General features: G+C 56.4%; 1 protein-coding gene across 7 annotated transcripts in view; it reads left to right on the top strand.

Moving 5' to 3' along the window:
- SHANK1 (SH3 and multiple ankyrin repeat domains 1) overlaps positions 1-26,520 on the top strand; it is a 47,183-nt gene that overhangs the window by 10,846 nt on the left and 9,817 nt on the right. For 5 of the 7 annotated variants that reach the window (XR_014292143.1, XR_014292144.1, XM_082606207.1 and 2 more), the window contains 13 exons: positions 2,426-2,503; positions 2,725-2,791; positions 3,042-3,372; positions 4,272-4,465; positions 8,260-8,373; positions 8,552-8,627; positions 16,548-16,630; positions 16,846-16,970; positions 17,571-17,706; positions 17,980-18,060; positions 18,603-18,626; positions 18,835-18,903; positions 19,354-19,472. Coding sequence is in view for 5 of the 7 variants with exons in the window: in XM_082606207.1 (XP_082462333.1) it covers positions 2,426-2,503; positions 2,725-2,791; positions 3,042-3,372; positions 4,272-4,465; positions 8,260-8,373; positions 8,552-8,627; positions 16,548-16,630; positions 16,846-16,970; positions 17,571-17,706; positions 17,980-18,060; positions 18,603-18,626; positions 18,835-18,903; positions 19,354-19,472 (1,497 nt within the window). In the remaining 2 variants the exon portion in view is untranslated. The remainder of the gene's footprint in view (positions 1-2,425; positions 2,504-2,724; positions 2,792-3,041; positions 3,373-4,271; positions 4,466-8,259; positions 8,374-8,551; positions 8,628-16,547; positions 16,631-16,845; positions 16,971-17,570; positions 17,707-17,979; positions 18,061-18,602; positions 18,627-18,834; positions 18,904-19,353; positions 19,473-26,520) is intronic. The other 2 variants (XM_082606209.1, XM_082606206.1) reach the window with 1 other exon arrangement.

Raw genomic sequence — 26,520 nt, 5'->3', positions numbered from 1 at the left:
GGGGAGACAGCACGTGCACACATGGACACACACACTCGCACTCACAAACACATCCAGAAAACGAACCAGGCTAACTTTGCTGTCCAGTCGGAGGACCACTGGACTTGGGCAATCGGAGTTGTGCTTTCACAGGAGATAGATGAGCACTAAGATTAGAAGGCTTGGTTTGAGTCCTAGCTGCCCCACTGACTGGCTGTGTGACCTTGGCCATGGATTTGCCCTCTCTGAGCCTGTCCTGTAGGATGGACCCGTACAAGCATCCTTGATGGGTTTGTCACGTGAAGAGGGTGAGACCAAGCAGGTGTTTTGTGAATTCTGGTTAAATTCGCATCTTGGGGATCTGGAGTGGAGCTGAGCTGGGGGCCAGGTTGCGTTTGGCCAGGCCAAGATGAAGGGAGAGGACGTTCCCTCATCCAGCAAGTGTTTATCGAACAGCTCTTACGGGCCAAGCACTATGCCAGGTGGTGGGTGCCACAGACAAAACCATGCCTCTCTGAAACGGACAATGTAGTGGGGGAGAGATGCTAGAGACGAATAAAATAGAAATATAATTTCAGGGAGGCAGTGTTATGAGGAAAATGAGTTAATTCTGGCTTAGAAGAATGCCCGGCACATAGCAGGTATCATGTAAATTAAAATAAAGCAGGGAACAGGGCAAGGGGTTATTTTCCACAGGATAGTCAGAGGGACCTTTTCTGAAGAAGTGGCATCTGAGCAAAAACATGAATCAAGTGGGAAAGTGAGAAAGTGAGCTGTACAGAGATCTAGGGGCAGAGAATTCCAAGCAGAGGAAGCAGCAGGTGCAAAGGCCCTGGGGCAGGAGTGTGCTTGTCAGAGTAAGGAGGCCAGTGTGGCTGGAGCATGGGGAGCAAGGAAAAGTGGTAGAAGATGAAGTTGGTGAGGCTGGGGGGTGGGGGGGCAGGGCAGGCAGATCAGCAGGGACCTCCTAGGCCAGGGCAAAGACATTGGGTCTGACCCAAAGCGTGAGAGAGAGTGACATGTTGTGATTGACATTGGTAAGGAATTGATCTGGATGTGGATGACATCCCTTCCCCCACTGCCCGACCCTGGCCACACTGCCCCCTTCCTTCTGGGTCTAGCAGAGTGTGTGATTAGAGCAAAGGCTTGGGAGTCAGAAAAAGCTGGGTTCAAATCCGAGTGCTGATCATCACCAGCCACACGACCTTGAGCTACTTTTGAAGCCTTAGTTTCCTCATCTGTAAAATGGGGACAATAATTTCCATCTCTTGGAATTGTTGGGCCCTTCGGTGGCTACCTCCTCAAAAGTGCTGAGCACCAGACATGCAACATAGTAAGCCCTCCAAGAGGTTTGAATTAGTGGCTCTCAAACTGGGCTTCTGCCTCCGAGGGGACATTTGGCAATGTCTGCAGACATTCTTGGTTGTCATGACTGGGGAGGGGAGTGCTACTGGCATCTAGTGGTAGAGCCCAGGGATGCTGCTCAAAGCCCTACAATGCGCAGGATGACACACACCACCACCTCCACCCCCGCTACAAAAACTTGTCTGGGCCCTAAATGCCAGTAGTGCTGAAGATGAAAACCCCTGATTGGGAGGTTGGGGTTAGCAGATGCAAACTGCTATATATAAAATGGATAAACAACAAGGTCTTACTGTATAGCACGAGAACTATAGTCAGTCTCCTATGATAAACTATAATGGAAAAGAATATAATTTTACAAAAGGATATGTGTGTGTGTGTAACTGAACTGAATCACTTTGCTGTACAGCAGTAATTAACACAACGTAGTAAATCAACTATACTTCAATAAAATAATAATAATAATAAAGAAAACCCCTGGTTTAGGTTAGTGCTGTCCGATAGGCTAAAATCTAAGTCACGTGTAATTTTAAATGTCTCAGGAGCCACTTTTAAAAAAAGGAAAAAACAAACAGGTGACATTAATTTTAGTAGCATATTTTACTTAACCCAGTGTATCCAAAATATCCTTTCAATGTGTAATCAGTATAAAAATTATTAGAGGGACTTCCCTGGTGATCCAGTGGTTGAGACTTCTCCTTCCAATGCAGGGGGTGTGGGTTCGATCCCTGGTCTGGGAGCTAAGATCCCACATGCCTTGTGGCCGAGGAACCAAAACATAAATCAGAAGCAATATTTTAACAAATTCAATAAGGACTTTTTAAAAAATGAAAAAAAAATATTAGAGATGTTTAAATTACCTTTTTCATGCCAAGTCCTTGAAATCCGGTGTGTATTTTGTAAGCACAGCACCTCTCAGTTTGGACCGGCCACATTTAAAGGGCAAGTGGCTGCTGTCCGGGGCAGGACGGGTTTCCATCAGATGGTTCTGGAAGTTCTTAGCACAGTGTCTGTGTCCACTCATGGTGACCTTAACTGTTTTTTTTTTTTTTTTTTCCTTTCACCCTGTGCCACTGACCATCAGGAGACCTGTGCTAGGATCCTCCTCTATCGAGGAGCTGACAAGGATGTGAAGAATAACAGCGGCCAGACCCCCTTCCAGGTCTGGGGCTGTCGGGGCTGGTTGGGAGGGGGCACGAAGAACACAGAGGGGGTAAGGGAGGTGGGAGACTTGGTCTGGGAGAGGAGGAAGGACGAAGTTACAGGGTGAAGGTGTGGGGGGACAGCTGGCCAGAGACCTCACAGTGTTTCCTGCTTCTTCCCTCTCTCTCTGTCTCGTTCTCTCTCCTCCTTGGGCTCCCTGTACCCACCCACCCCCGCCAGGTGGCAGTGATTGCTGGGAATTTTGAACTTGGGGAGCTGATCCGAAACCATCGAGAACAGGACGTGGGTGAGTGAGCTAAGGGGAGAAGCTGGGGGCCTGGGGGGTGCGTGGTGGGATTGGGGAGTCAGCGAACCTGATTTGCGGGCCAGGATGGGATCCAATACACCTGAGCGGCGGCAGGGGTGGGGTTCCAGGCACCCCACTCTTTCTTATCTCTGTCTTTCTCCCCTCACGCTCCCTCCCACCATCTCTCGCCCATATGCCCTCCCCACCTGCCTCTGCCTCCCTCTGCCCTCCTGCCACCATGCCCCCTCAGTGCCCTTCCAGGAGTCCCCCAAGTACGCAGCCCGGCGACGGGGACCCCCCGGCGTGGGGCTGACGGTGCCCCCCGCGCTGCTGCGGGCCAACAGTGATACCAGCATGGCCCTGCCTGACTGGATGGTGTTCGCCGCCCCGGGGACCTCGTCTGCCGGGGCCCCCGGCCCTACCTCAGGGCCCCAGGGCCAGTCGCAGCCCTCGGCCCCCAGCACCAAGCTCAGCAGTGGGACCCTCCGAAGTGCCAGCAGCCCCCGGGGCGCCCGGGCCCGCTCCCCATCCCGAGGGAGGCACCCCGAGGAGGCCAAGAGGCAGCCCCGTGGACGGCCCAGGTAGGGGAGGGCTCAGCCCTGATGCCACAGACCCCACCCCAGCCAGATCCCTTCCCCAGAGCCACAGCTCCGTGCCCCACCCCGGGCCAGCCCAGCTGCCTTCCTCCTGTCCCACATATGGCTGGTCCCCCATCCATCCACCTCACTGGTCCCAACCTTAGACTACCAGATCCCTCTCCTCACCCTTGAGGAGGTGAGGGCATCGTGAGCCACAGTCTTGCACCCATGTCCAAGTGCACCAACGTTTAGCTGAGCACCTGCTCCATGGGCCTGGGCGGGAGGTGCCCCAAAGAAATGTTGGACAGACAGAAAGACTGGGCAAGGTGAGGGGAAGCCAAACAGAGAGGGGGTGGGCGAGGGAGTCGGGGAGGAGTTTCCAAGCTTGGAGATGAGACCAGAGGTGGGGAGGATGGGCAGGGGGCATGCTGGGGTAAAGAGGCCAGGCTGGCTAGAGGAGGACGGGAAGGGGGTGCTGAGGCTGGCCAGCCTGTCCTGAGGACGTGGGCGGGAGGAAGATCATGGCGGGTTGGGGATGGCAGGCAGAGGAGTTGGACTCAACCCAGGAGGAAGCTGGGAGTCGCTGAAGGCTCGTGAGCCAGGGATGACACAGTCAGAGCTCAGCTTCAGGAAGCTGCATCAGGCAGGGCATGCAGGACCGTGGGAGGGGACAGAGCTGGAAGCCAGGAGGCAGGAAAGAGGGCTGGAGCCAGGGGCAACGGCAGCCCGACAGGGGGACCCCCCAGGTGCCCTCTTTCCCTGAGGACGCCAGGGCCGGAAAAGGCACTCAGAGCCCCTCCCACTCGGATGCTCCATCTCCCCCCCACCCAAGGACCCCTGTTCTCCCAGAGGTGCCCCCTCCCTCCACTCTCCCCTGCCTCTCACACCCTCTGTGTATGCAGCTCCAGCGGGACACCCCGGGAAGGGCCAGCTGGGGGCACAGGGGGCTCCGGGGGCCCCGGGGGCTCCCTGGGCAGCCGCGGGAGACGCCGGAAGCTCTACTCAGCGGTCCCCGGACGTTCCTTCATGGCTGTGAAGTCCTACCAGGCCCAAGCCGAGGGGGAGATCTCCCTGAGCAAGGGCGAGAAGATCAAAGGTAAAGGGGCAGGGCCCGGCTGGGCTGTGGACAAGGGTCAGGCAGGTGAACTAACCCTTCAGGAAGGGTCAGTGACAAACAGTTCTCCAGCACCTAGAATGTCCAGTGAACGCCGGCGACCTCAGAGAGACCTAGATGCCCCTTCCGCCTCGGAGGAGCATAGAGCGTAGCTGGGATGAGGCCATCAGGCAGTGGTGTCCGGGCAAGAGAGGGGCGATGAGCATTTGTGGGAAGCTGACGCCAGCGGGCACGGCCGGAGCGCTTCCCCTGCGAGGTCCCGTCTCGCTCCCGACCGCCCTTCCAGGCAGCTGTCAGGAGCCCATCGTACAGCTGACGGAGCAGGGGCTCACATGGGTGAAATGACTTGCCTGAGGTCCCCAAGCTGAGCCCAGGGTCTTTCCCGCTACCGTGTTTGGAGAGTGAGGCCACGCCGCCTTGACTTTACCTCCTGCCTCTGCCAGGACTTCTCATCTGAGACACGGGGGGGTGCCTACTTCCCCGGGCTCTGATGAGACGGCCAGTGTGCGAAGCCCGGTCCGTGCTGAGGGCTCCCTAAATAGAGGCTGCTGTCATGGGGCTTTGCCTCTCTTCGGTTTTCCTGTCTTCATCTGTAAAACCATGCCAGTATCCCCCACGTGCAGACTTTGCCCCTCGCAGGGCCGTGGATGCGTGTTCTTGGACAGGATGGTGCTTTGGAGACAGGAAGTGCCCTGCAGTAGTTAATTCGAGATGGGGGAGCAATTCTTTGCCCGACTCTAGGCTTGCAGAGGAGCCAAGTAGCGTAGTGGTTGAGAGCCAGGCTGATCGGGTTCAAATCCCAGCTCCACCACTTCTTAGCGGGGTGACCTCAGGTGAGTGACTTCTCTGGGCCTCAGTTTCCTTGTCTGTACAATGGGACCCTTGCGAGGATTAGAGTCAGTTCTTGTAAAGCCCTTAGAACAGTGATTCTCACATAATAAGCGCAAGCTGTCACTACCATAAGCGACCCCCACTACGGGCACTTAGAAGAGAGAGACCCTGGGCACCGAGGAAGCTGGGGGAGGGGGGTGTCCTCCCAAAGGAGACAGAGTTTTAAGTGGGCCTCGAAGCATGTGCAGGGATCAGAGTATCAGGCAGGTTGTGTAATTGCATCTCTTTTGTAGTCTGTCTCCCTATCGCCTGAGTTCCTGAAGACAAGGTCACATGTCACCAGGGGCTGGGTCACCAGGGCCCAGTTTAGTGACCCAGCACACAGGAAGCCTCAGTGCACACCTGCTGAGTGAAGGGATGAATGGATGAATGACCAAATGCCCGAGTTAACTGTGGGAGGCAGGGGCAGTGCCTCTGGAGGCACCGTGCCTGGGGAGCAAGTGTATGGGTGTGTATGTTTGTGTGTGGCGGGGGTGTCTGGGGCGGGGGTCAGGTCTGTGCTTTGAAGGATGCAAAAGAAGAAAGGGAAGCTGAGGCCAAGTGTGAGGGACCTTCGCACAGGCAGAGGGCCATGGGCTGTATCTTCCATGTGTCTTTTTGAATGTCAAGCCCAGCAATTCTATGCATTGCCCTGTTTTCATATCCTTTCATTTCATTAAAAGATGCTTAATTGCCTCAAAGCACAGCCACATCCACAACGTCACTGACCTTTGCCACAGCAAAGGTAGCAGGTTCCCTCTGCTCTCAGAACCAAAGCCTAGCGCCTGAGCCTGGCCTGCGAGCCCCTCCTCTGCCCGCCCACCACCCTCACCTCTTGCTACCCTTTCTTTCACCCACAGGGTTCCAGGGACCTCATCCTCCTCTCCATTCCTCAGATGCCCCAAGTCTGTTTTTTCTTTTTTGTTTTAGTTTATTTATTATTTATTTTTGGCTGTGTTGGGTCTTTGTTGCTGCACACAGGCTTTCTCTAGTTGTGGCGAGCGGGGGACACTCTTCGCTGAGGTGCGCAGGCTTCTCACTGCGGTGGCCTCTCTTGTTGCGGAGCACGAGCTCTAGGTGCGCGGGCTTCAGTAGTTGTGGCATGCAGGCTCAATAGTTGTGGCTCGCGGGCTCTAGAGCGCAGGCTCGGCTGTTGTGGTGCACGGGCTTAGCTGCTCCGAGGCATGTGGGATCTTCCCAGACCAGGGCTCGAACCCGTGTCCCCTGCATTGGCAGGCGGATTCTTAACCACTGTGCCATCAGGGAAGCCCCCCAAGTCCTTTTCCACAACGAACCCTTTGCACATGCTGTTCTGCCTGCAGAACCTTTCCTTCCTCCCTTTGCCTCCTGTACTCCTAGCATCCTTCAGGTCTCAGCCTATATGTCACATCCTCTGAGACACCTTCGTGGTCCCCCTTTGCCAGAGGATTTATATACTCCCATCTGGCCTTCCTCCAAATACCCCTTCCTTTGTCCCTCAAGCGTTGACCTCAATTTCCAATCATGGGGTCACTTGGAGAGTTATACCTCTAATGGCTGCCAGTCTGGAAGCTCTGTGAGGGCAGGAACCACATTTAGTGTGTCCAACAGCTCTACCCAGTTCCTAGCCTGAGGTCTGACTCATGACTGGCACTAAATACATATTTGTTCAGTGAACAAATGATTGATTCCAAGACCACCCAGCCAGACATGGCAGAGCTAGCCAAGAACCCAGACGCCTTGACACACATCTCCTGGTCTCTTCCATGACTTTGAGCATCTCCTCCATTTGGTTTCCCCAGACCCTCTCAGAGGAGGTGTTTTGTGCAGGGAAAAGCGTCAGATGGCCCCAACCCCAATCCTAGCGTGGCTTGAGCCATCCCTGGGCAAGAGATTGTTCTGCTCTAGCTTCAACTTCATCTTTGAAATGGGAAATCAGTTGTTACCTACCAGGTAGGTGTAAGGATGAAGTGAGCAAAGGATGTGAAGGGCCGAGTGGGAACAGAGCTGTGAAAGATGCTGGAGAGATGCATGACTTTGGGCTTGTTACCACTGCCCTCATCATCATCAGAAACAGCAGCCGCAAAGTGCTGGAACAGAGAGGTAGCAAAACATGAATGACTAAAAATATCAGCTCTGGAAACAGCGCCGTGTTCAAATCCAGGCTCTGTCGACTGCAAGCTGCAAAACCTTGAGCAGTTGACCTCGGCTCTCTGAGCCTCAGTTTCTCCACCAGTAAGATGGGGTGAATGAAAGTGTCCCCTCCCCACTTAGGGTCCTGGCCCCGAGCGAGAGCTGGATAAACATTAGCTTCCCCTGCTGCCCCTCTTTGCTGTCGGTCAGTGTGTGCTTGATGGTTAGGGGGTGAGGGTGGCAGGAAGTGGCCTCCAGTAACGAGCGGTGGAGAGAAGGAAAGAGGTGGTTCTAGTGTCCCTTCTAGAGCCAGCGGAAGCAAAGGGAAATGTAAGGAGGGGTCTGGGAACATCTGACAAAAGATTAAGTGGCAAGGAGACTGCAGGAGGCGGCAGGGGCAGTGAAGGGGGTGTAGAACTTGACCTAGGAGCCTAGGAGGGTTTAGGGAAATTTGGGCATAACTGAGTTGTGCCTGGTTACCAGGGGAGATGAGAAGCAGTGGTGGACGCGTCCCTAACCTCCAAGGACCACGTCGTGGGACACAGCCCTTTGCCCCAGTGCCATTTTGATGTCCCCACTGGGTCCAGGAAGCTAGTCTGCAGAAGCGACATGATTTGTATCTCCCCCTTCCCCCTTGCCCCTTCCTTGGACATTTATTAAGGATGCCCTTGGGCCAGGTTCTGTGCTAGGTGCTGAGAATTCTGGAAAGCCTGTGCATCGAGTGTTGGGAGCGGGTGGGGGTGTGGGCAGCAGAAAAATGTAGAAATGTTTCTATGTCCCTGCTCCCCATCTAGTGCTTAGCATTGGGGAAGGAGGCTTCTGGGAAGGCCAGGTCAAAGGTCGCGTCGGCTGGTTCCCCTCTGACTGCCTGGAAGAGGTGGCCAACCGCTCCCAGGAGGCAAAGCAAGGTAACGAGGAACCCCCAATTGTCCCCGGTTTACTCTAGGTTCTCATGTCCCTTCCCTTCCCCCTCCTGATGGGGGTGGGGTGCTGGGAGGTAGATGGGAAGGCTTGGGTCAGGACCCCAGGAGGGGGGCCCATGGTTTCCAGAGTGAAGGTCCAAGGTCATCCTTTGTCCCCCTGCAGAAAGCCGAAGTGACAAGGCAAAGAGACTATTCCGGCATTATACCGTGGGCTCCTACGACAGCTTTGATGCCCCAAGGTAAATGTCCTTACACCCTCGGGCGCCCCCCCCACCCCAGCTCCCTTACACTCCGCCTTTTAAATACTTCCACCGCCTCTAAGCCCCCTTTCTAATCTGCTCCCTCTCAAGTTTGATCCAGGGGTGGGGGAAGGCAGAGTTAGCTTCAGACTACATAGCCCAATCCCAAAGCGTCCTTGGCAGCCACTGAGACTGCCCAGCTCTGGGGTAGCCAGAAACCAATGAAATGGATTGGGGCGAGGTGGGGATGCCTGGGGGGCTAGGGAGCTCATGTGTATGGCTGGCTGGAGGCTCCGGTCTCCTTTATGTGCCATATCTCTGTGCAGCAGAAGTGTATGCATCCTGTGCTGGCGTAGGGAGGGGGGCGGGCAGAGCTGGGCCAGGCGGGGTGGGGGCGGGGACGAGGCACACTGACACCTTTCCCCTCCCTGGCTGCTGGCTGACTTGCTTCTGAAGCTTGATGGATGGGATTGGCCCAGGGAGGTGAGAGGGGAGGGGAAGGGAGGGGATGGGGTTAGGAATGGGACGGAAGGGGTGCCTGGGGGTTGTATGGACGTGTGTGTGCATCACCAGAGCTGAAGTTTCCCTGTGCGTGAACGTCTTACACAGGCGAGCATCCTTGTACGGATTCCCCAAGTGTGTGCTTGCCCGTGTGTCTCTGGAGGTGTGCATGACACGTGTCTGTGTGCATGTGTGGCTGGAGGCCCCTAGATGTCTAGCCTTGCACATATGCCCGTGACAGCGAGAGGGTCTGTCCTGCTCTGTATAGATGGGTGCATTTGTGGCTGTCATTTATGGGGGCACGATTGTGGCTAATCGTGCAGCTGACTCTGCACATTTCCCTGAATCTGTGTGTCTGAGAATGAGGGCCAGTGTTTCCGGCGATGTCCTGCTTACCACATGTGGCAGGTGGCTCTCTGCACATGCCTGTCCCTCTTGATGCATGTCACTGTGTGTACGCGTTAACAGATAAAGTTGTGTGCATGCATTTGCACCTGTCTGATCTGGAATTCAGGACCTGGGGTGTTGGGGGAGGGGAGGGTAGAAGAGGGGAGGACTCCAGGGCTTGAGCTTCCAGAAGGGCAAGGCTGTGGGGGAGGGATGGTCGTAACTGGGCGTCTGAAAGGTGAAGCCTCCCCTCCCCCACCGCCCCCCCCCCAATCCAGGGAAGGGTCTCCTTGTTCATAGCACCCTTCCATTAAATGTGTCCAAATCTATGTGTCTGTGTTCTGGCCAGTGGGGATGGATGTGGTGGGGGGGGGAGAAATGACAATATGAGAAGAGAGGGCGGGACTGGGGTCCCACCCTGCGCCCCAAGTGTCCGAGGCGCTTGACCATTGTGCGTGTTCGCCTGGCACGTCTCCGGCTCTGGGCACTGGGTGAGTATCGAGGTCCCCACCCCACCCGGAGTCTCCCCATCAGCCTCTGCTTCTCGTCTCTGTCAGTGTCTCTCTGGGTCTCCTCTTGGCTTTGGGGGTCGCTTGCTCTACAGCTGGATGGGGTGGTCCCTCTTGGCCTCAGCTACTTCCTTCTCCTCTGTCTAGCTCTGTCTCATCCAGTGCATTTTCTTCCCTCTGCTCCATGCCTTGTGCCCGCTGGCATGTGCTGCTGGGTTTGCGGCGTGTCTGAGCTTCTCCTTCTCCTGCCTCCCGCCCTGCTCTCCGCCCCCCTGCCTGGGGTGCCCTGGCCTGTGTTGTGACCCCGCATCCCAGCTGGAGCTGTACAGTCCTCCTAGCCTGTGCTGCCCTCTCTCCTCTCCCTGGGGGTCTGCGGCTCTCGTGTGAGCCGTGGAGTGTGAATGTCCCTCCGCCTGGACTTCTTTGGGGGGAGGGGTGTCTCTCACTGCTCTGGCGCCCAGTCTGAACGTCCTGGCCTTCCCTTTCGGGCCCTTGCAGACTGTGTTGGGGTGCACTGTGTGTCTGTTTGCGGTGGGGGGGGCTGTGTGTCCCCTCCTGGTGTCTCTCACCGTGTTGTCCCTGCTTGGGAAGTGGGGCTTGGTCCGCGCGTCCCTGCACGCGGTTGCGAGGCATCTTGTGTGATGTTGTGCGTCCCTCTCCCCCCTCTCCCTCGCTCTGCACCTGCGCGGGAGGGCTCTGGAGGGGGGAGGGTTAAGGGGGAGGGCCAGACCGGAAGTGCCTCCCCTTCTCCTCCCCCCCGCGCCTCGCCCCTCCCCCTTCTCCCGCCAAGGGGGCCCCCACGTTCCCCTCCCCCCTGCCCGGCCCCCTCCACCGCCCGGCGCAGGACGGCAAGGGGTTAAGCCTCGCGCCCGCCGCCCGCCTCCGGAGCTGTCCGCGGTGCTGAAGCCGGCGCCGTCCGCGGTCCTCTCGCTCCCGCCGCGGCCCGACCCCGCGCCCCGCGCCCCCGCGCCCCCCGGCATGTGAGCCCCCGGCCCTGCCCTCCCTCCCGAGGGAGGGTGCGCGCCCCCTCCCCCTCCCCCCTCTCGGCGCGGGTCAGCATGAGGCGGGGCCTGGGGGCCCGGACACGGGGGTTCGGCCGAGCGGGGACCGGGACGCGGCGGCGGCGGCGGCGGCGGGGGCGGCCGGCACCGGGACCGGGGCCGGGGCCGGGGCCGCGGCGGCGATGGCTTTGTCTGCGGGCGGCGGCGCCGGGGGTCTCGGGGGCCGCCCCGGTGGGGGCTCCCTGCCGCAGCCGCCCCCCGCGCTCTCCTCCAGCTGGCCGGCCCTGGGGCCCCGGCGGCGCAGCGTCTGGTATATCTACAGGTAACGGAGCGCGCCGCCCCTTTTCTCCGCGGCCCGACCAGGAGGCCCCGGCCCGCTGTGACGACCCTCCCCCAGCTGCTAATCCCCCATCCCTGGGACTCCTCCCCCGCCCCCAAGCCGCCCCCTCCGCCCTTCTCCCCTAACCTCCTCTCAGCACTAAAGCCTTTCCGGACCCCTCGTCTCTACCCTTCTTTTTCTCATCCCCCTCCCTGGGCCTCTCTTCCCGAGCACCCCGCAACACAAACACACACACACGCACACACGCACACACACACACACTCTCCAGGCCCCTCGCAGGCCCTTCCAGGCCCCCTTCAGCTCTTCCTCCAAGACCTCCCTCCAAGGGAGGCCCTCCAAACGGACGCCACTCCGGGTTTCGGGCCCCACTTGTCCTTTCTGCCCCCTTAGCGCCCCCATTCTGGAGCCCTCCGCTCAGGCACCTACACCCCAGGCCCGCGTTTCTCTGATTCCTGTATCCCCACACCCCTTCAAGGAGTTGGCAAGTCCCCCCATTCATACCCCTCTCTCCCATTCACAGTCACTCCCCCCCCATCACACACGCATCCCGCCCCCGGCCTCCCCTCCCCTCCCCTCCTCTTTTTCCGCTGCGTGTCACTGTGAGACTGTGTGTGTCCCTGTGTTGGTGTGCGTGCGTGTGTGCCTGCCTGCAGCCCTGTGTGTGTGTGTGTGTGTGTGTGAGAGAGAGAGAGAGAGAGAGGGATGGAGAGATGGTGGGCTTCCAGCCCACCCCCCAACTGTGTCCATCTGGGTGTCCCTGTTTGACGGCGTCTGTCTCTGTGTGTGACTTGGAGCGACAGCAAGGCTGTCTAGGGACTCGTGTGCGTTTGTGTGTGTTTGGGGGGGGGTCTGTCCCAGGGACTGCGGCTACGTTTCCCAACACCCACCCTCCTTTGCCAGGGCTGTCCTCTCCCCGACAGCTCCCCCTTCACCAGTGACTCCGTGTGTCTCCATCCCCATGCGCCCCTCTCCCTGCCCCCTGGGGGTCTATGCCTGTGTGGGGCACGTGTGCTGAGACACGGCTGAGCTTCTGCCCCGGGAGCTGCATCTGCCTGTGTGTGCCGCTTCTCAGCATGGGAGGGGGCTGGCTTCCCCGCGTGGGGGCCTGTGTGCAGGCCCTGGAGAGGCCGGCGGAGATGGGTACGCGGGGAGGGGCTGAGTACCAGAGGGGGGCGCTATGTACAGCAGCAGGCTCTGGGCTGTGGGATGCTGGGTGTGTGAGAGGGACCTTCAGGGTGGGGGTGGAGGGAGTCGATGCTGCTGCAGTCTCTGTGTGTGGGATCTGGTGAACAAGAGCTGGCCGCTGAGCTCCGGAGGCCGCTCAGGGTCGCCGAGGGATGGCTTGGGGGAGAGCATTGTGCGCGCTCCTGCAGGGCAGGTAGTCGGCAGTACGGAGCATGAATGGGGTGCTGCGTGGGTGGCGAACACTAGGGCAGGGGTGGGGTTAGAGGGTCTGGGTAGGAGGGCGACAGGATGAGAATGGAACGGCGTGGGGGGGACACTGAAGTGGGGGGAAATGGGGAACACCAGAGCATAGAGCGGGTGTGGAGTGTGCGGAGAAATGGGGTAAGGAGGGAATGCAGGGAATGTGAAGAGAATTGGGGGGTGGGGATTTAGGAGTTTAAGGAGAGCACAGACAGAGGATGCAGGGAATGTAAATGAAATGCAGCTGCAAGTAAAAGGGGGCGGAAGGAAGGGTGTGTGATGAAGTGAATTGAGGCTGCAAAAGTAGGAGGAGGCTTCCACGGATGAGAATGGAAGGGGGGAGCTGGGGAGTATGAAGGAAACCTAGGATGCTGTAGGGGACACAGTGGAGGTTCTCTACAGAGGCTCGAGAGGATGTGGGAGGGAGGAGGGCAAAGGAGGGGGAGAGGTGGCCTGAGAGGGGTGAGGAGGTCACAGAAATCAATGGAAGACACTTTGGGAAAGAGGATGTGGGGTGTGTGAGGGCTTGCGGAAGTGAGGGCTGGTGGAGGGTGGGTTAGGGTCCTGCGGAGCTTTCAGATGATTTGGAGGAGGGGGGATCAGGGTGCAGAGCGAGGTGGGGGCATACACAGGAGTGGGGGAGGAGGAGTACAGAGTTGCAGGAAGCTGTGAGGACAAGAGGGCCACTAGGCAGCTCAAGAAGAATGTACTGGATGAGAGAGACACCACCCAGAGCTGGGATTTGTATGAGACATTCGTGGGAAGGAGAGAGGCATATGCCCAGGATGGGGAGACTTGAGAGGGAGGGACAGAGGGGGTGCTTCGATGGTCCGGGACTGTTTGGATATTATTGGGGTATATGGGTTGCCTGCGGGGAATTAAAATCTTGGCTTTGACATTTTTCTGGTGGTGTGAACTTGAGCAAGTTATTTCTCGGTGCCTCAGTTTCCTCATCTATAAAACGCGAGTGATAACAGTCAACCCCTCCCAGGGGTGTTGTAAGGACTGAGTGGATAAATAAATGTAAAGTGCTTGGAACACCATCTGGCATTCAGCAATGGTTCAATAGATGTTACTCCTTGTTGTGTTACTGGCATAGCCTGGGATAAATTTCAGGCACTGGAGGGGCACGTGCATGGTGAATTTGGGACAGATGTCTTTGTGCTGGGGTATTTGGGTGCAGTGGAGTGGAGGGTATTACTACTGAGTTACCCAGGTATTTTCTGGGGAATTGTTGAAGACTTTTGTTCGCTGTGTGAGCTCAGGCAAGTTGCTTAACCTTTCTGTGCTGCCGTTTCCTCACATGTAAAGCAGAAATGGTACTCACACCTACCTAGAGGCTGACTGTGAGAGACAATTAAGTCACTTACCCGTGAGGGGTTTCAAATACTGCCTCGCACATAGCAAGTGCTTCTTGGCATCTAAAGGATATGGGAGTTTTGTTGAATTGTATGGGGGATGGGATGTTTGGGGAAGGCTTATGTATGAAGAGAGAGGAGAATGTGTGGGTGAGAGATTCCAGGGGCAGGGGGAAATTGGGGGAAAAGTAGGGGTTTGTGGCATGCATGAAGGCAAGTGAAACTGCTGTAAATGAGGAATAAAGGGGATCTGAAGAGCATTACTGGCTGCTGGGGGGGCCCTGGAGATCTGGAAGGGCTATGGGGGTAGCAAGGATATGAGGGCTCAAAGGAGCATGTCCGGTTACGCCGTGGGCACAGAGGTGGGGACAAGGATGCCACAGAGCTCATGGTCAGGAGTAGGCAGCTCTGACTTCTCAACCAATTTCTGTCAGCCCTGTCCACTCGCTCTTGGAGCCTTCTTTGCCTCTTTCCTCCCCTCCTCTCCCCTCCCCCATCCCTTTCAACCCCTTCCCTCCGTCTCTTCCAACATCCCCTCTACCCAGTTACAAAGGTGGCCGGTGCCTGGGTTGAATATAAGGTCAGGAAGACATAGTGGGTATGGTGTAGACGTGTTTACTGGACCATCGTGAACTTTGAGCAAGGGCAGTTGTGGGCTATGTCTACACGTGCATGCCTGCTGTCGGACCCACCAGATTATAATAAGGAGGGTGGGAGCAGGGGTGTGCAGACCACTGTCCCTACGGTACCAGTGTATGGATTTGACAGTGGATGTCATGGGGGGTCGTGGGAGTATCCGGCGTGCTTGTGTGTGTGGAGGGAGGGCGGCACCGAAATACAGTAGGAGCACCTTAAGTTTTATTGGCGTGTGCTGGTTTGTGTTCAGGGGGCGTGTTATGGGAATAGACTGAGATCAGAGTGAAGGGGAGTTACTATTGGAGCATACTGGGATGTGCCGGGGTGTTACTGAAATATACTGGAGTATTCGTGGAGGGCTGTTTTGCCAGATCTCTGGGGGTAGGTAATGGGAGTGCGCAGGGAGCCTGCTTGGCTGTTATCGGAGTGTGTTAGGGCCCGTGGGTATTACTGGGGTATGATGAGGGGGTCTGTGTGTGTGCTGGGCCGGGTTTCTGACCTGACTGCAGGATGCTCTGGATGCAGCAAGGCACGTGTTCTGGTGGCTCTGGGGTGGGGGTGACTGTGGGTATTCTGACGCGCCTGGAACCATGGTGTCTGGGTATTCCTGCTGTATACTGGGGTGCCTGGAATGGAATGGATGTGTAATCCTGATGTACACAGTGGTGACGTCTAGGGTTTGGGGCTGTTATCTGGGTGAGCCCCGGGCAGCTGTTGAGATACACGGAATAGGTTTGAGTTTAACTGAACTTTGCTGGGTATGTGAGCCTTGCCTAAATGTGCTGGTGGGCTTTGGAGGCCTTACTGGGGACCATCCACATATTCACACGCAGTTTGCATTTTGCTAGAATCTACCGACTGCTTGAAGGAGGTACATTTGAGATATACTGGGAAATAGATGTCAGCGCTGTCCGCTAGAATTTTCTGCGGCGACGGAGATGTTCTGTATCTGTGCTGTCCAGCGTGGTAGCCACTAGCCGCATGTGGCTGCCAGGCACTTGGAAACGTGGCTAGTGAGACTGGGGAACTGAATTTTTCAATTTAATTTTTAATTAATTTGCATATAAATAGACACAGGCAGCTAGTGGCCACCATATTGGACAATGCTGAATAAGCAATGTTACAATATGTCTGGGGACCTGGGGAGTTGTTACTGTAGTATATATATAGTCAAGGAGTTGGGACAGGTATTATCCAAGTACATGTGTCCTCTAGACCAAAAGACTTGACCGAAGACAGCGAATGAATTCTATGGCGCATGTGCTACGGTACCCAGCACTGAGCCGAATACTATATATACTATATATAGGGAACTTCCACAGCGACCCCATCAGGTGGAGCCTGTTATTGTCCCGCCTTACAGATGAGGAAACTGAGGCCCCAAAGGTTTAAGTCGTGGGCCCAAGGTCACAGACAGAAAGTGGCTAGCAGGGACTCCAGCCAGGCTGTCTGGTGATCTGGCAGTTTAGCTCTCCGTTCCCCACACTGTGCTTTGCTGAATGGATGGGTGGATGGATGCACCAATGGATGAATGAGGAAAGACTGAGTGGGAGAGTGAGCGCTCTGGGCTCTGAGGGGGAGGCTTGTCAGGGCTGCTGCGAGCATACACACGTGGAGTGGGTGAGGAAGCTCCTCGGAGGGGGAGTGACTGGTTCTGGAGCTTGGGCTCAGGTCACCAGGTGGCTGGTGGGGCACGGGCTCTGGGTCTCATGATCCCTTCTCCACCCGCCCCACCCCGGCCCCTCCCCCACCCTCCCTGCCAGTGATTACGTCATCAAGGAGAAGACAGTTCTGCTGCAGAAGAAGGACAGTGAGGGGTTTGGGTTCGTGCTCCGCGGGGCCAAGGGTGAGTGGCGGCCGGGGAGGGGGCGGGAGAAGGGCTCTCTGACCCAGGGGGAAGGACAGGGAAAGGGACCCCAGCCTGCCCACCACCCCACCCCACCCCAGGGTGCTGGTCCCGCAGCTACGGTGAGGCCTCCGTGACTTGGGTCTGAGCCCCACCCCCTGCTCGGCCTCTCCACCCCCTCCCCTCCGACCCCGCCGGCTCCTCCCCATCTGCAGCGCAGACCCCCATCGAGGAGTTCACCCCCACCCCGGCCTTCCCGGCGCTGCAGTATCTGGAGTCGGTGGACGAGGGTGGCGTGGCATGGCGAGCTGGACTGCGAATGGGAGACTTCCTCATTGAGGTGAGTCCCGGCCCCCAGCCCCAAAGGCCTCTCCAAAGACCCTACCCCTGGCCCACCTTCCACAGACACCGCGCTCTCCTCTGGGCCCCTAGCCACAAATCCTCAGACCCCTCGTGATCTATGCCAGGACGCGGCTGACCAAATCCAGATTCTCCTTTGGCACCAAAGCTTCCCAACCCCGCCCCCCTCCCCCCCCAACCCCGCAGCCAGCCTCTGCTTCTTCAGTGACTCCATCTGAAAGCCTTTCTGAAGTATCTCAGATGACAGAGCTGTTCCCCGCCCCCCCCCCCGCCAGGGCACGCGCTTGAACACACACACACACACACACACACACACACACACGCACAATGCTGGAGGGCAAGGAGGGAGAGAGGCAAATAGGGTGGGCGCAGCCCCTTCCCCAACCCTGAGGCCAGGAGAGTTACAGGAACAGAGAGTTGGGGGCTTGCAAGGCAGAGGAGGGTCAAGGGGAGAGAAGGGTGACCGACAGTGCCACATACGGGACAAGGCAGGAGGAGGCCACTTCGACGGGGACCCTGAAGTGGAAAGCATCCCTCCCCTCACCTACTGGGTGTGCTCTGGGGGGTGTCTGTGCCACAGGTGAACGGGCAGAACGTGGTGAAGGTCGGCCACCGGCAGGTGGTGAACATGATACGCCAAGGGGGCAACACGCTGATGGTCAAGGTGGTGATGGTCACCAGGCACCCGGACATGGACGAGGCTGTTCATAAGAAAGGTGCTCCGCCCCCCACTTGTGTGGCCGGGCCCGGGTTCCCCGCTGCTACTAGACCACAATCCTCAGGGAGCCCTAATGGCCCAATGGTCCCCCCACCAGCAGCAGCAGCGTTCCCTCCGCCAGGGCTGCTGGTTCAGGACCCTCTGGAGAGGAACTGAGTGAGGGCTCAACATGCGGATGGCACCTCTTCTCCGAGCTCTGGGAGCGCCGCGGTGCTGAGCGGGGGGCAGGTCCTTCCAGGGTACTGACGCCTGACCCCGCTCGTTCTTCCAGCACCGCCGCAGGCTAAGCGGCTCCCGCCTCCAACCATCTCCCTGCGTTCCAAGTCCATGACCTCAGAGCTGGAGGAGATGGGTGAGCTTGGCGGGGCTGCTGGGGCCCAGGTGCTGCGGACAGAAAGGGGCAGCGGGAGGCTGGAGCATCCCTTGAGTTTGTTAGTGTTGTAGTGACCAGGGGTCCTCGTCCTGGTCCTGTCCCCCAGTCCATGGGTCAGACTCTCTCTGGCCTGCGTGTGTGTCGCTGGGAAAGGGCGTCTGAGAGCCGACTTTCCTTCGTCCTCTTACATCTGTTTCTGTGTCGGGGTCTCTGTCTGCGTCCGTACGTTCCTCTCTGCGGGTCCCTGTTTCCTTTCTAGCCCCTCCCCCTCTGTTCCACCTGAACCCCACCGCCATTCTCCATCTCTCCCTCCACCAGCTCCCCTCACTCCCACTAACAGAAAGGAAGGCGAGCCCCTCCCTCCAGACGGGGCAGTTTCCCCTGCCCGGGGCGGATCAGGCAGCTAGCTGACCGCCCTCACCCCAGGGCCCTGAGGGAGGCGGGCGTTCCAGAAAGGGGGCCCCTCGCCTCCCCCTGAAGTCCTAACTCTTCGCTCCTCTACTGCCTCTCCCCCGGGCTAGTCTCGCCCTGGAAGAAGAAGAGTGGTGAGTGGGCACAGGACTGGCGGGAGGGCCCCCGTCCCCATCCCGCCGGCGGACTCGCCCCTCCCCCATCCCGGCCCCTCACTGCCCACTCGCGCTTGCGCACGCCTGCTGGCCACGCCCGCTGGCCACGCCCGCTGGCCGAGCCCGCTCCGCCCCGCCCTCCGGGGGGCGCCCCTGGGCTTCATCCGCATCCTTTCTTTGCCCACAGAGTACGAGCAGCAACCTGCGCCGGTGCCCAGCATGGAGAAAAAGCGGACCGTGTATCAGATGGCTCTCAGTAAGATGGCCCAGCCCTGCTCCCTGGGCTGCCCAGGGCCCCGACCCCACACCCCCTGGGGTGCCGCATCCGCTCCATCCCTCTCCAGGCCTGCGCCCCCTTCAGCCACCCCCGCACTGATCACCTTCACGCCTCAACTTGGCCCCAGACATCGAGTCTGAGTTCCCAGCTCTGTTTTGAGCCTCTCCGCACTGCCTTCTGCCTCCCTTCCACCCTCCCTCACACGATGGCTGTCCTATTCACCGCCCTCACCCCTTCCCATCGCTGGGTCCTGCCTGCCGGGCTGGAGACTGTGTCTCCAAGCAGGGCCGTCGGGCCACCGGGAGGGAGACAAGGGTGCCCTTTTCTGGTTCACACAAGACCCTGAATGGGCTCCCGGCAGCTGTCTCTGCGCCAGGCCCAAGCAAACCTCATTTCTCTGGCTCTCCGTCCCTCTTCCGCCTCCCCTAGACAAACTGGATGAAATTTTGGCGGCAGCTCAGCAGACCATCAGTGCAAGTGAGAGTCCTGGGCCTGGTGGCCTCGCGTCCCTGGGCAAACACCGACCCAAAGGCTTCTTTGCCACTGAGGTAGGCAGCCTGGTCTGGGGAACTGGGCCCTTGGGGGGAAGGAAGCTTGAGGGCTGCACAGGGCAGCTTGGAGCCTTTACCTCTCTCCTTGCAAATCCTTCCTGACTCCCCCGTGTTTCATGCCCGCCCTACGGGTTCCCTCCTTTCTCCCCACTCTGGGCGTCCCCTTTCCTCCCAGCCCATCCTCTTCCTCCTTGTTGTCCCCCCAGATCCCATCTCTCTCATCTCCCTCCACTCTCCATCCTCTCTTGCCCAGCTCTTTCTGTTCATCTCCATCCCACCTCAGGGGTCTCAGGGAAGGTAAAACGATGTCATGGATGGCGCTCCCTGGCCCAGGCACAGTGCATAATAATAGGTGCTCAACAAGTGGTAGTTATTAAAATATTAATTATCATCTCTGTCTGCGCTCTGCCTGCTAACCTATAGTGGGTGTTGATCACATTTCTGACGCTACGTTTCTACGTGGCTTATCTCATTCATTCCTTGGAATCATCCTGGGAGGTACACTCGGTTGTGATACAGAAGGGAAACTGAGGCTCAGAGAGGGAGCCGGCATTTCAACCCCAGGAAGTCAGGCAACTGGATCCATGATCCAGCCACGGCCCTGGCCCTTCGGGTGGGGACCTGCTGGGCCCTTCCTGGCTGCCCTCCTCACTAGACTGTGCCCCTTCATGGGGACACATCCCCCACCAGCCCTGCCAGTGCTTTCCCCTCTCCACCCTCCAGAGGCCACACGGGGCCCTACCTCTGTCTCAGCACTTCCTTCTTCTCTGCCCAGGCCCTGCCCTCTGACCCCACCCTCTGACTCCCTCTTTTTACAGGCCACACCCACCACTGGTGACCAAGGGACCACTGACTCTAAAACTGGGTGCTTTGACTTTTGCGGGACCATGGACCCTTTTGGCAGGCTGGCATCGTCCTCATAATAATGCTTATAAATGCATAAAATAAAACATAATTCGTAAGGGTCAAGAACAGTACATAACCGTGGGGAGTGACAGTGGAAGGGTGTAGCCTCACGAGGGCAGTGCGAGCCTGAGCAAAGAGTTCAGCTCTTGTGAGTGGATGAAGTTAGGTTACAAGTCCCTTGAACCAAAAATAAAATTTAAAAAAATACATGAGATAACAAAAGAAGCCAGTTACACTGAAATACAGTTATCAGAATATTTTTTGAAAGCAAAATTTGCGATATAGTAATGTCGGTGCCTTTTCTTCACCGTGGTAGCCAGAAAGATCTGGTGGTGGGTCTTGACTACTCTAATTTCGAAGTCCTAAGAAGCATAAACACTATTTAGAGAAATCTGCAGCCTCTGCAGTGAAGGATACAGAAATACCTGTGATTTCTGTTGGGGATACAGTCACAGGTTTTGCTAAGACTGACGTGGGCTGTTACCTACATCCTTAATTGAGCAAATGTTTTGTTTTAGTTGGAGAATAATGAAAATAAAGATGTAGGGTTTTTCTCCCCATCCAAGTAAGCATGCGGGGCACCCCTGAAATCTATCCTTAGCCCTCTTAAGGGCTCAACCACCTATTCTAGAAGGCCTAGTACTTTTTAAATTATTTATTTACTTATTTATTGGCTTCGTTGGGTCTTTGTTGCTGCACACAGGCTTTCTTTGGTTCCGTCCGGGGGCTACTCTTCGTTGTGGTGCGCGGGCTTCTCGTTGCGGTGGTTTCTCTTGTTGCGGAGCACGGGCTCTAGGCTCGCAGGCTTCAGTAGTTGTGGCACGTGGGCTCAGTAGCTGTGGCTTGCGGGCTCTAGAGCGCAGGCTCAGTAGTTGTGGCGCACGGGCTTAGTTGCTCCGCGGCATGTGGGATCTTCCCGGGCCAGGGCTCAAACCCGCGTCCCCTGCATTGGCAGGCGGATTCTTAACCACTGCGCCACCAGGGAAGCCCCCTAGTACTTTTACAAGAGCCAAAAATGCAGGTGGCAAATTTTGTATCGATACTCCTAGAATTTCTCCCAGATTTAGAGGCAGAGGGTGCTTGGCCACTTCTCAGGGCTCGGCAGAGGGCCCTGCATGCAGGAGCCCTCACTTCACACCCGTCCTTGGCTTTGCGAGGAATTTGAAATCTCTGGGCCTATTAGGGTCATCTTCCACGCCCACCTCCCCCCAGGGTCAGTGTAAGGATTAAAAGTCCATAGGTAAGGGGGAGGGATAAATTCAGAGTTTGGGATTAACAGATACACACTACTGTATATAAAATAGATAAACAACAAGGACCTACTGTATAGCACAGGGAACTATATTCAATATCTTGTAATGACCTATGATATAAAAGAACCAGAAAAACTGAACAACTGAATCACTTTGCTGTACACCTTAAACTAACGCAACATTGTAAGTCATCTATACTCCGATATATATATAAAAAAAAGTACTGTCCAAAAAAAAAAGTACATGGGCAGTAGAGCTAGACAAACCTGCCTTCAAAGCCTGACCACCTCTAACTTACTATGTCGCTTGTCCCACGCTTTTTAATTTCTCTGTGCCTCAGTTTCCTGTTCTGTAACAGGGGTAAAGCCAATCTTGCTGGTTCTTAGGAGGACTGAATGAGATCAGCTTCTAGCACAGAGGCTCTCAAGGGATGGTGAGCCTCCCCGTGCCATAAAAGAACAAACTGGAGACCCTACGGTGACCCCCGCATGCGCCCCAGAGACCCCACAACAACATTCCAGGCTCGGTACGGAGTCTCTACTAACAGATGAGGGCCAGTCCTGTTTTCATTTATTCAACAAATGCATGGAGTACCCACCAAGTGCCAGGTTGCCAGGGTGCCAGCCCCTCCATGCATGAACCTTCATTACAGGACAGACAAGATCCTGGCTCCAAAGACACCCCCAGGTGGGCCCAGACACTGGCCAATAATATAACCAGCTGCCCGCGTGCCCCCCATCTCCTAGAAATGAAACACCTGAGGGCTTCATGGGGCCTCCCTTTCCTCTGGATCCTGGAGGCCAGTGGTCATTTCCCCTTTTCTTCTCCCTCCTGGGGTCTGTCCCTGGGCCTCCCCCAAGCCCTCCCTCTCATGTTGAGGGCTCTCTGTGCCCCCATCTCTGCCCCCCCTCCCACCAGTCACCCTGATCTTTCTCAACCTCTGAGTCAACACAGGGACCCCTCTGTGACCTTCCTGCATCTCCGTGCCTCTCTTAGTGGGTGGTCTTGTTCTCCTCTGGGTCTCCATCTCCCATCTGTTTCGGCTTCTCTCCCCTCTTCACTCTCCCTCTTGGACTCCGCTGCACCTAAACCAAGGGGGGGCAAGCGGGCAGTGTGGAAGCCCAGTGTGGCCCCCAGGCTCCTTTAACGGGCCTGCACCACCGTGGACAGAGCAAAAGATTGTGCAAGACGCCACTGTTTAAAAGCTTAAGGATGGAGAGATTTCAACCCTCCCTGAAAAACACGCCTCTGCGTAAAACCTAAGGGGGGCTGGGAGGACCCACTGCCCCAGCAGTGAGGGTGCGGACCCCAGGCAGGTCCGCTGTAGGTCGAGGCCCCTCTTGGGCTCTGTGTCCTCCTAGGGCTCTGCAGTTCATCTGTCTGTCCTCCCCTCTGCGTGGCTTTGGTTTTCTTGGCTACTGTCTGTTACCTGGTGACTGACCGCCCTTGCGGGGCAGGGGGAGTCCCCTGATCCCCACCTCCCACATCTTGGCCTGGGTGGTCTGGGTTCTGGTTTCAGCCATTCTCTGGACTCAGTTTCTCCCTCTGGTTATTTTTACCGTATCATCTGGGTTGCATCCTCGGCCTCTTCCCCTCCCGGGGCATGTCTGGACCTCCTGGCTGCATGTCTTTCCCTCCTAGGGTAGCTCTGGCCGTCTCCATGGCAGAATCTCTCAGGACTGCCTTTTTCTCCCTGCCTTGCTGGGTCCCACTTTCTTCCCATGGCTGTCTCACGTCCCCTCCTGTCTCTCCCCGACACCTCTGGAGCCCCACCTCTGCCTCTGTCTCCCCACCTCTGCCTCTGTCTCCCCACCTCTGCCTCTGTCTCCCCTCCTCTGCCTCTGTCTCCCCTCCTCTGCCTCTGTCTCCCCACCTCTGCCTCTGTCTCCCCACCTCTGTCTTTGTCTTGCTCTGTCTCTCCATCTGTCTCCCCCTCCGATCTCTTCCCCCTCACCCCTTTCAGGGGCTGGCTCCCTAACGCGAATTTCCCAGCCTCTAGCCTGTGCACAGCACCAGGGCACTCTGCCATGGAGGCACCAGACCCACAGCGACCCACGAGGTGGCACAGGAGTAGGGCGGGACCTCTGGTCAACTCGCTGGGGAGGAGTCTGCCCGGCAGTCGGTGACGTCACACTCACCTGGCAGACTCTGATTGGCTGCCCCCTCTGCGCGGGAGAGACGGCTCCCCGTTTGTTGAGGGAGGTCAGCCTGTCTCACATTGCGTCCGTCCACCCCTCAGGCAGTCACTCCTAGCCTCCTCAGATGCTATTATGGCTCCTCTGTCAGTCAGACATCTCCTCTGCCGCTATGACCCCTCTTGTGCCAAGCTAACCCATTATTTGATCCCTCTTTTTCCACTTGGAAGGTCTTCTGCCAGTGTGCCAATCGGACGCCTCTCCCTTGAGTCTGGACCCTCTTCAGCTGGGGGAACCCTTCCTCTATCACTCTATTCTGTCCCCTCCCCGTCACTCTGACCCCTCCCCTGTCACTGTGATCCTTCCCCATCGCGCTCTCAAAGGAACGGGACTAGGGTTACGTCATCGGGGTGCTCCCCCCATTTTGTCAAGGTGTCCTTCATTCTACAAATATTTATTGAGCAACTACTATGTACTGGACCTGCTGCTCGGCCCTGGGAGTATACGAGGGAACCAGCCAAACAAAGTTACCTCCTTTAGAGAATTGACACTGGCGGGGGAGTGGGGGTATTTTGCGGAATTGGGTTCTGCTGTATGTAAGAGAAACCCCCAGATAGCAGTGGCTTGAACAAACAAATGCTTATATCTCTGTCGTCTTGAACAAGTCTGGAGTAGGGAGTCTGAGGCAGGTGTGGTAGCCTCCATGGTCTTGAAGATCTAGAATTCTTCTCACCCTAGCCACAAAGTCACCTCATAGTCCAAGAGGCTGCTGGAGCTCCAGCTATTGCACCAGCATTCCAGGTAGCAGGAACAAGGAAGAGTGAAAAGGCAGAAGTGCAAAGGAGGGCACATTGTTGCTTCTTGGGTTACCTCTGATGAGACTTCCCAGAAGTAACACACAACACTTCCACTTATGCATCTGGGCCGGCCTTCGTCCCATGACCACACCTAGCCACGAGGGAGGCTGGGAAATGTAGTCTCTCAATAGGTGCCAAATAAGATTGGGGTTTTCTTATCAAAGAAGAAGAGTAGAATGGGTATTGGGTAGGCTACATGCCCAGGGAGACAGTCAATAAACAAGTAAGCAAATAATTATAATAACTCTAACCTAGGATAGGTGGAGGAAATTATGACGCAGAGTAATAGAAGGAAGGCTTTCCAGGGAGGAGACATCTGAAGCTACCAGCTCCCATCCAGTGTCACCCTGCTACCACCTGTCTGATGTCATCTCCCACCCCTCAGCCCTTGGCTCACCCACTCCAGACACACTGGCTTCCTAACTATTCCTTGAACACAGCAGGCTCACTCCCACCTCAGGACCTTTGCACTTGCTGCTCCTTCTGCCTGGAAAACTCTTCCCCTGGATACATCCCTGGCTCCTTCCTTCAGGAGTTTGCTCAGGTTGTACCCTCTCAGCGGGGTCTTCTTGACTGCCTTATTTTAAATTTTAGTCTCCCTCTCCTGTCGCTTACCTCTGTCTGACCCACGTCGTATTTTACTAATTTATTTTGTTTATAGTCTACCTGCCCTTCATGTGGGCAGGGACTTTTGTCTGTTTTGTTTACGGCTGCATCTGCAGCATCTAGAACAGTCCCTGGCATAAATCAAGTGCTCCACAAATATCTGTGGAATGAATGAATGAATGATGCAAACACAGAAGTAGTCCCAGTCCAAGGTGAGGGCAGTGAGAGGGGTAGCACAGGTGCGTTCTATGATGGGCTAGAGCATCACTGTCCGGTAGAGCTCTCTGTGATGATGGAGACGCTCTCCATCTGCACTGTCCAATATGGCAGCCACCAGCCATGAGTGACAATTGAACACTTGAAATGCGGCCAGTGTGATGGAGGAAGGGAATTTTCAAATTCAGCTTATTTAAATTTATTCAAATTAATTGAAATGTACATCTGAATGGCTAGTGGCCACTGGATTCGGAAGTGCAGGGCTAGAGGAAGGGGGTGGCCAGGCCAGGGTGGGGGCCAGGATGACAAGGAGTTTTCCCTTAGTAGAGAGTGGGGACGGGATTTTCCAGGCAGAGGGAACAGCGGATGCTGAGGCTCTGAGGTGAGAAACAGCACAGGGAATTCAGAGAACTGGGAGTGGTTACAGCAGGGGGACAGGAGGGGGCGTGGTGGGGAGGTGAGGGCAGTTAGGGTCACACCCCAAAAGTGGGGACCCCATCCAAAGAGGCCTTCCTTTCTATGAACTTCTGGTCTCAAAGACGGAGAAGGAAGACACATGGGGCCACCTGGCGGAAGCAGGGGAGTCGGGGCCCCGGAGTGCCTGACATTGGCTTGTTCATTTGACACAAGCTTATAGAACATCAGGCCTGTTTGGGGACTGGGGACCTAGCAGTGAACCAGACTGATAAAGTCACTACCCTCAGGAAGGTTGCATTATGAGTTCTGTGGGCCTTTGGCACTTTTGCCTTCATGAGCCCCTCCTAAAAAAAAAAAAGTTAAAAATCAATATTTTATGACTGTGTTGACACAAAGCTGAATATTATCCAGGCTGAATTATAATTATTTTTCCTTCCTATTTGAAAAGAAACTAAAACATTTCCCCTAAAAGTATCGTGGGCCCTTGACCCTGTACCCATGGTGCCTGGGATAATGTCTGGTGCCTTCAGGGAGCTGACATTCTCACCAGGAAGACAGACAGACAGTAAGCAAGAAGTGAGAGAAGTGTCATGAAGAAAACAGGAGAGGGAAATGCAGTAGGCAGTGACTGGGAGGGATATTTGAGCAGAGGACA

This window comes from Mesoplodon mirus (genome assembly GCF_964341445.2).
Source record: "Mesoplodon mirus genome assembly, chromosome: 19".
Taxonomy (NCBI): Eukaryota; Metazoa; Chordata; class Mammalia; order Artiodactyla; family Ziphiidae; genus Mesoplodon; species Mesoplodon mirus.
This window is presented reverse-complemented; position numbering and strand designations above follow the sequence as displayed.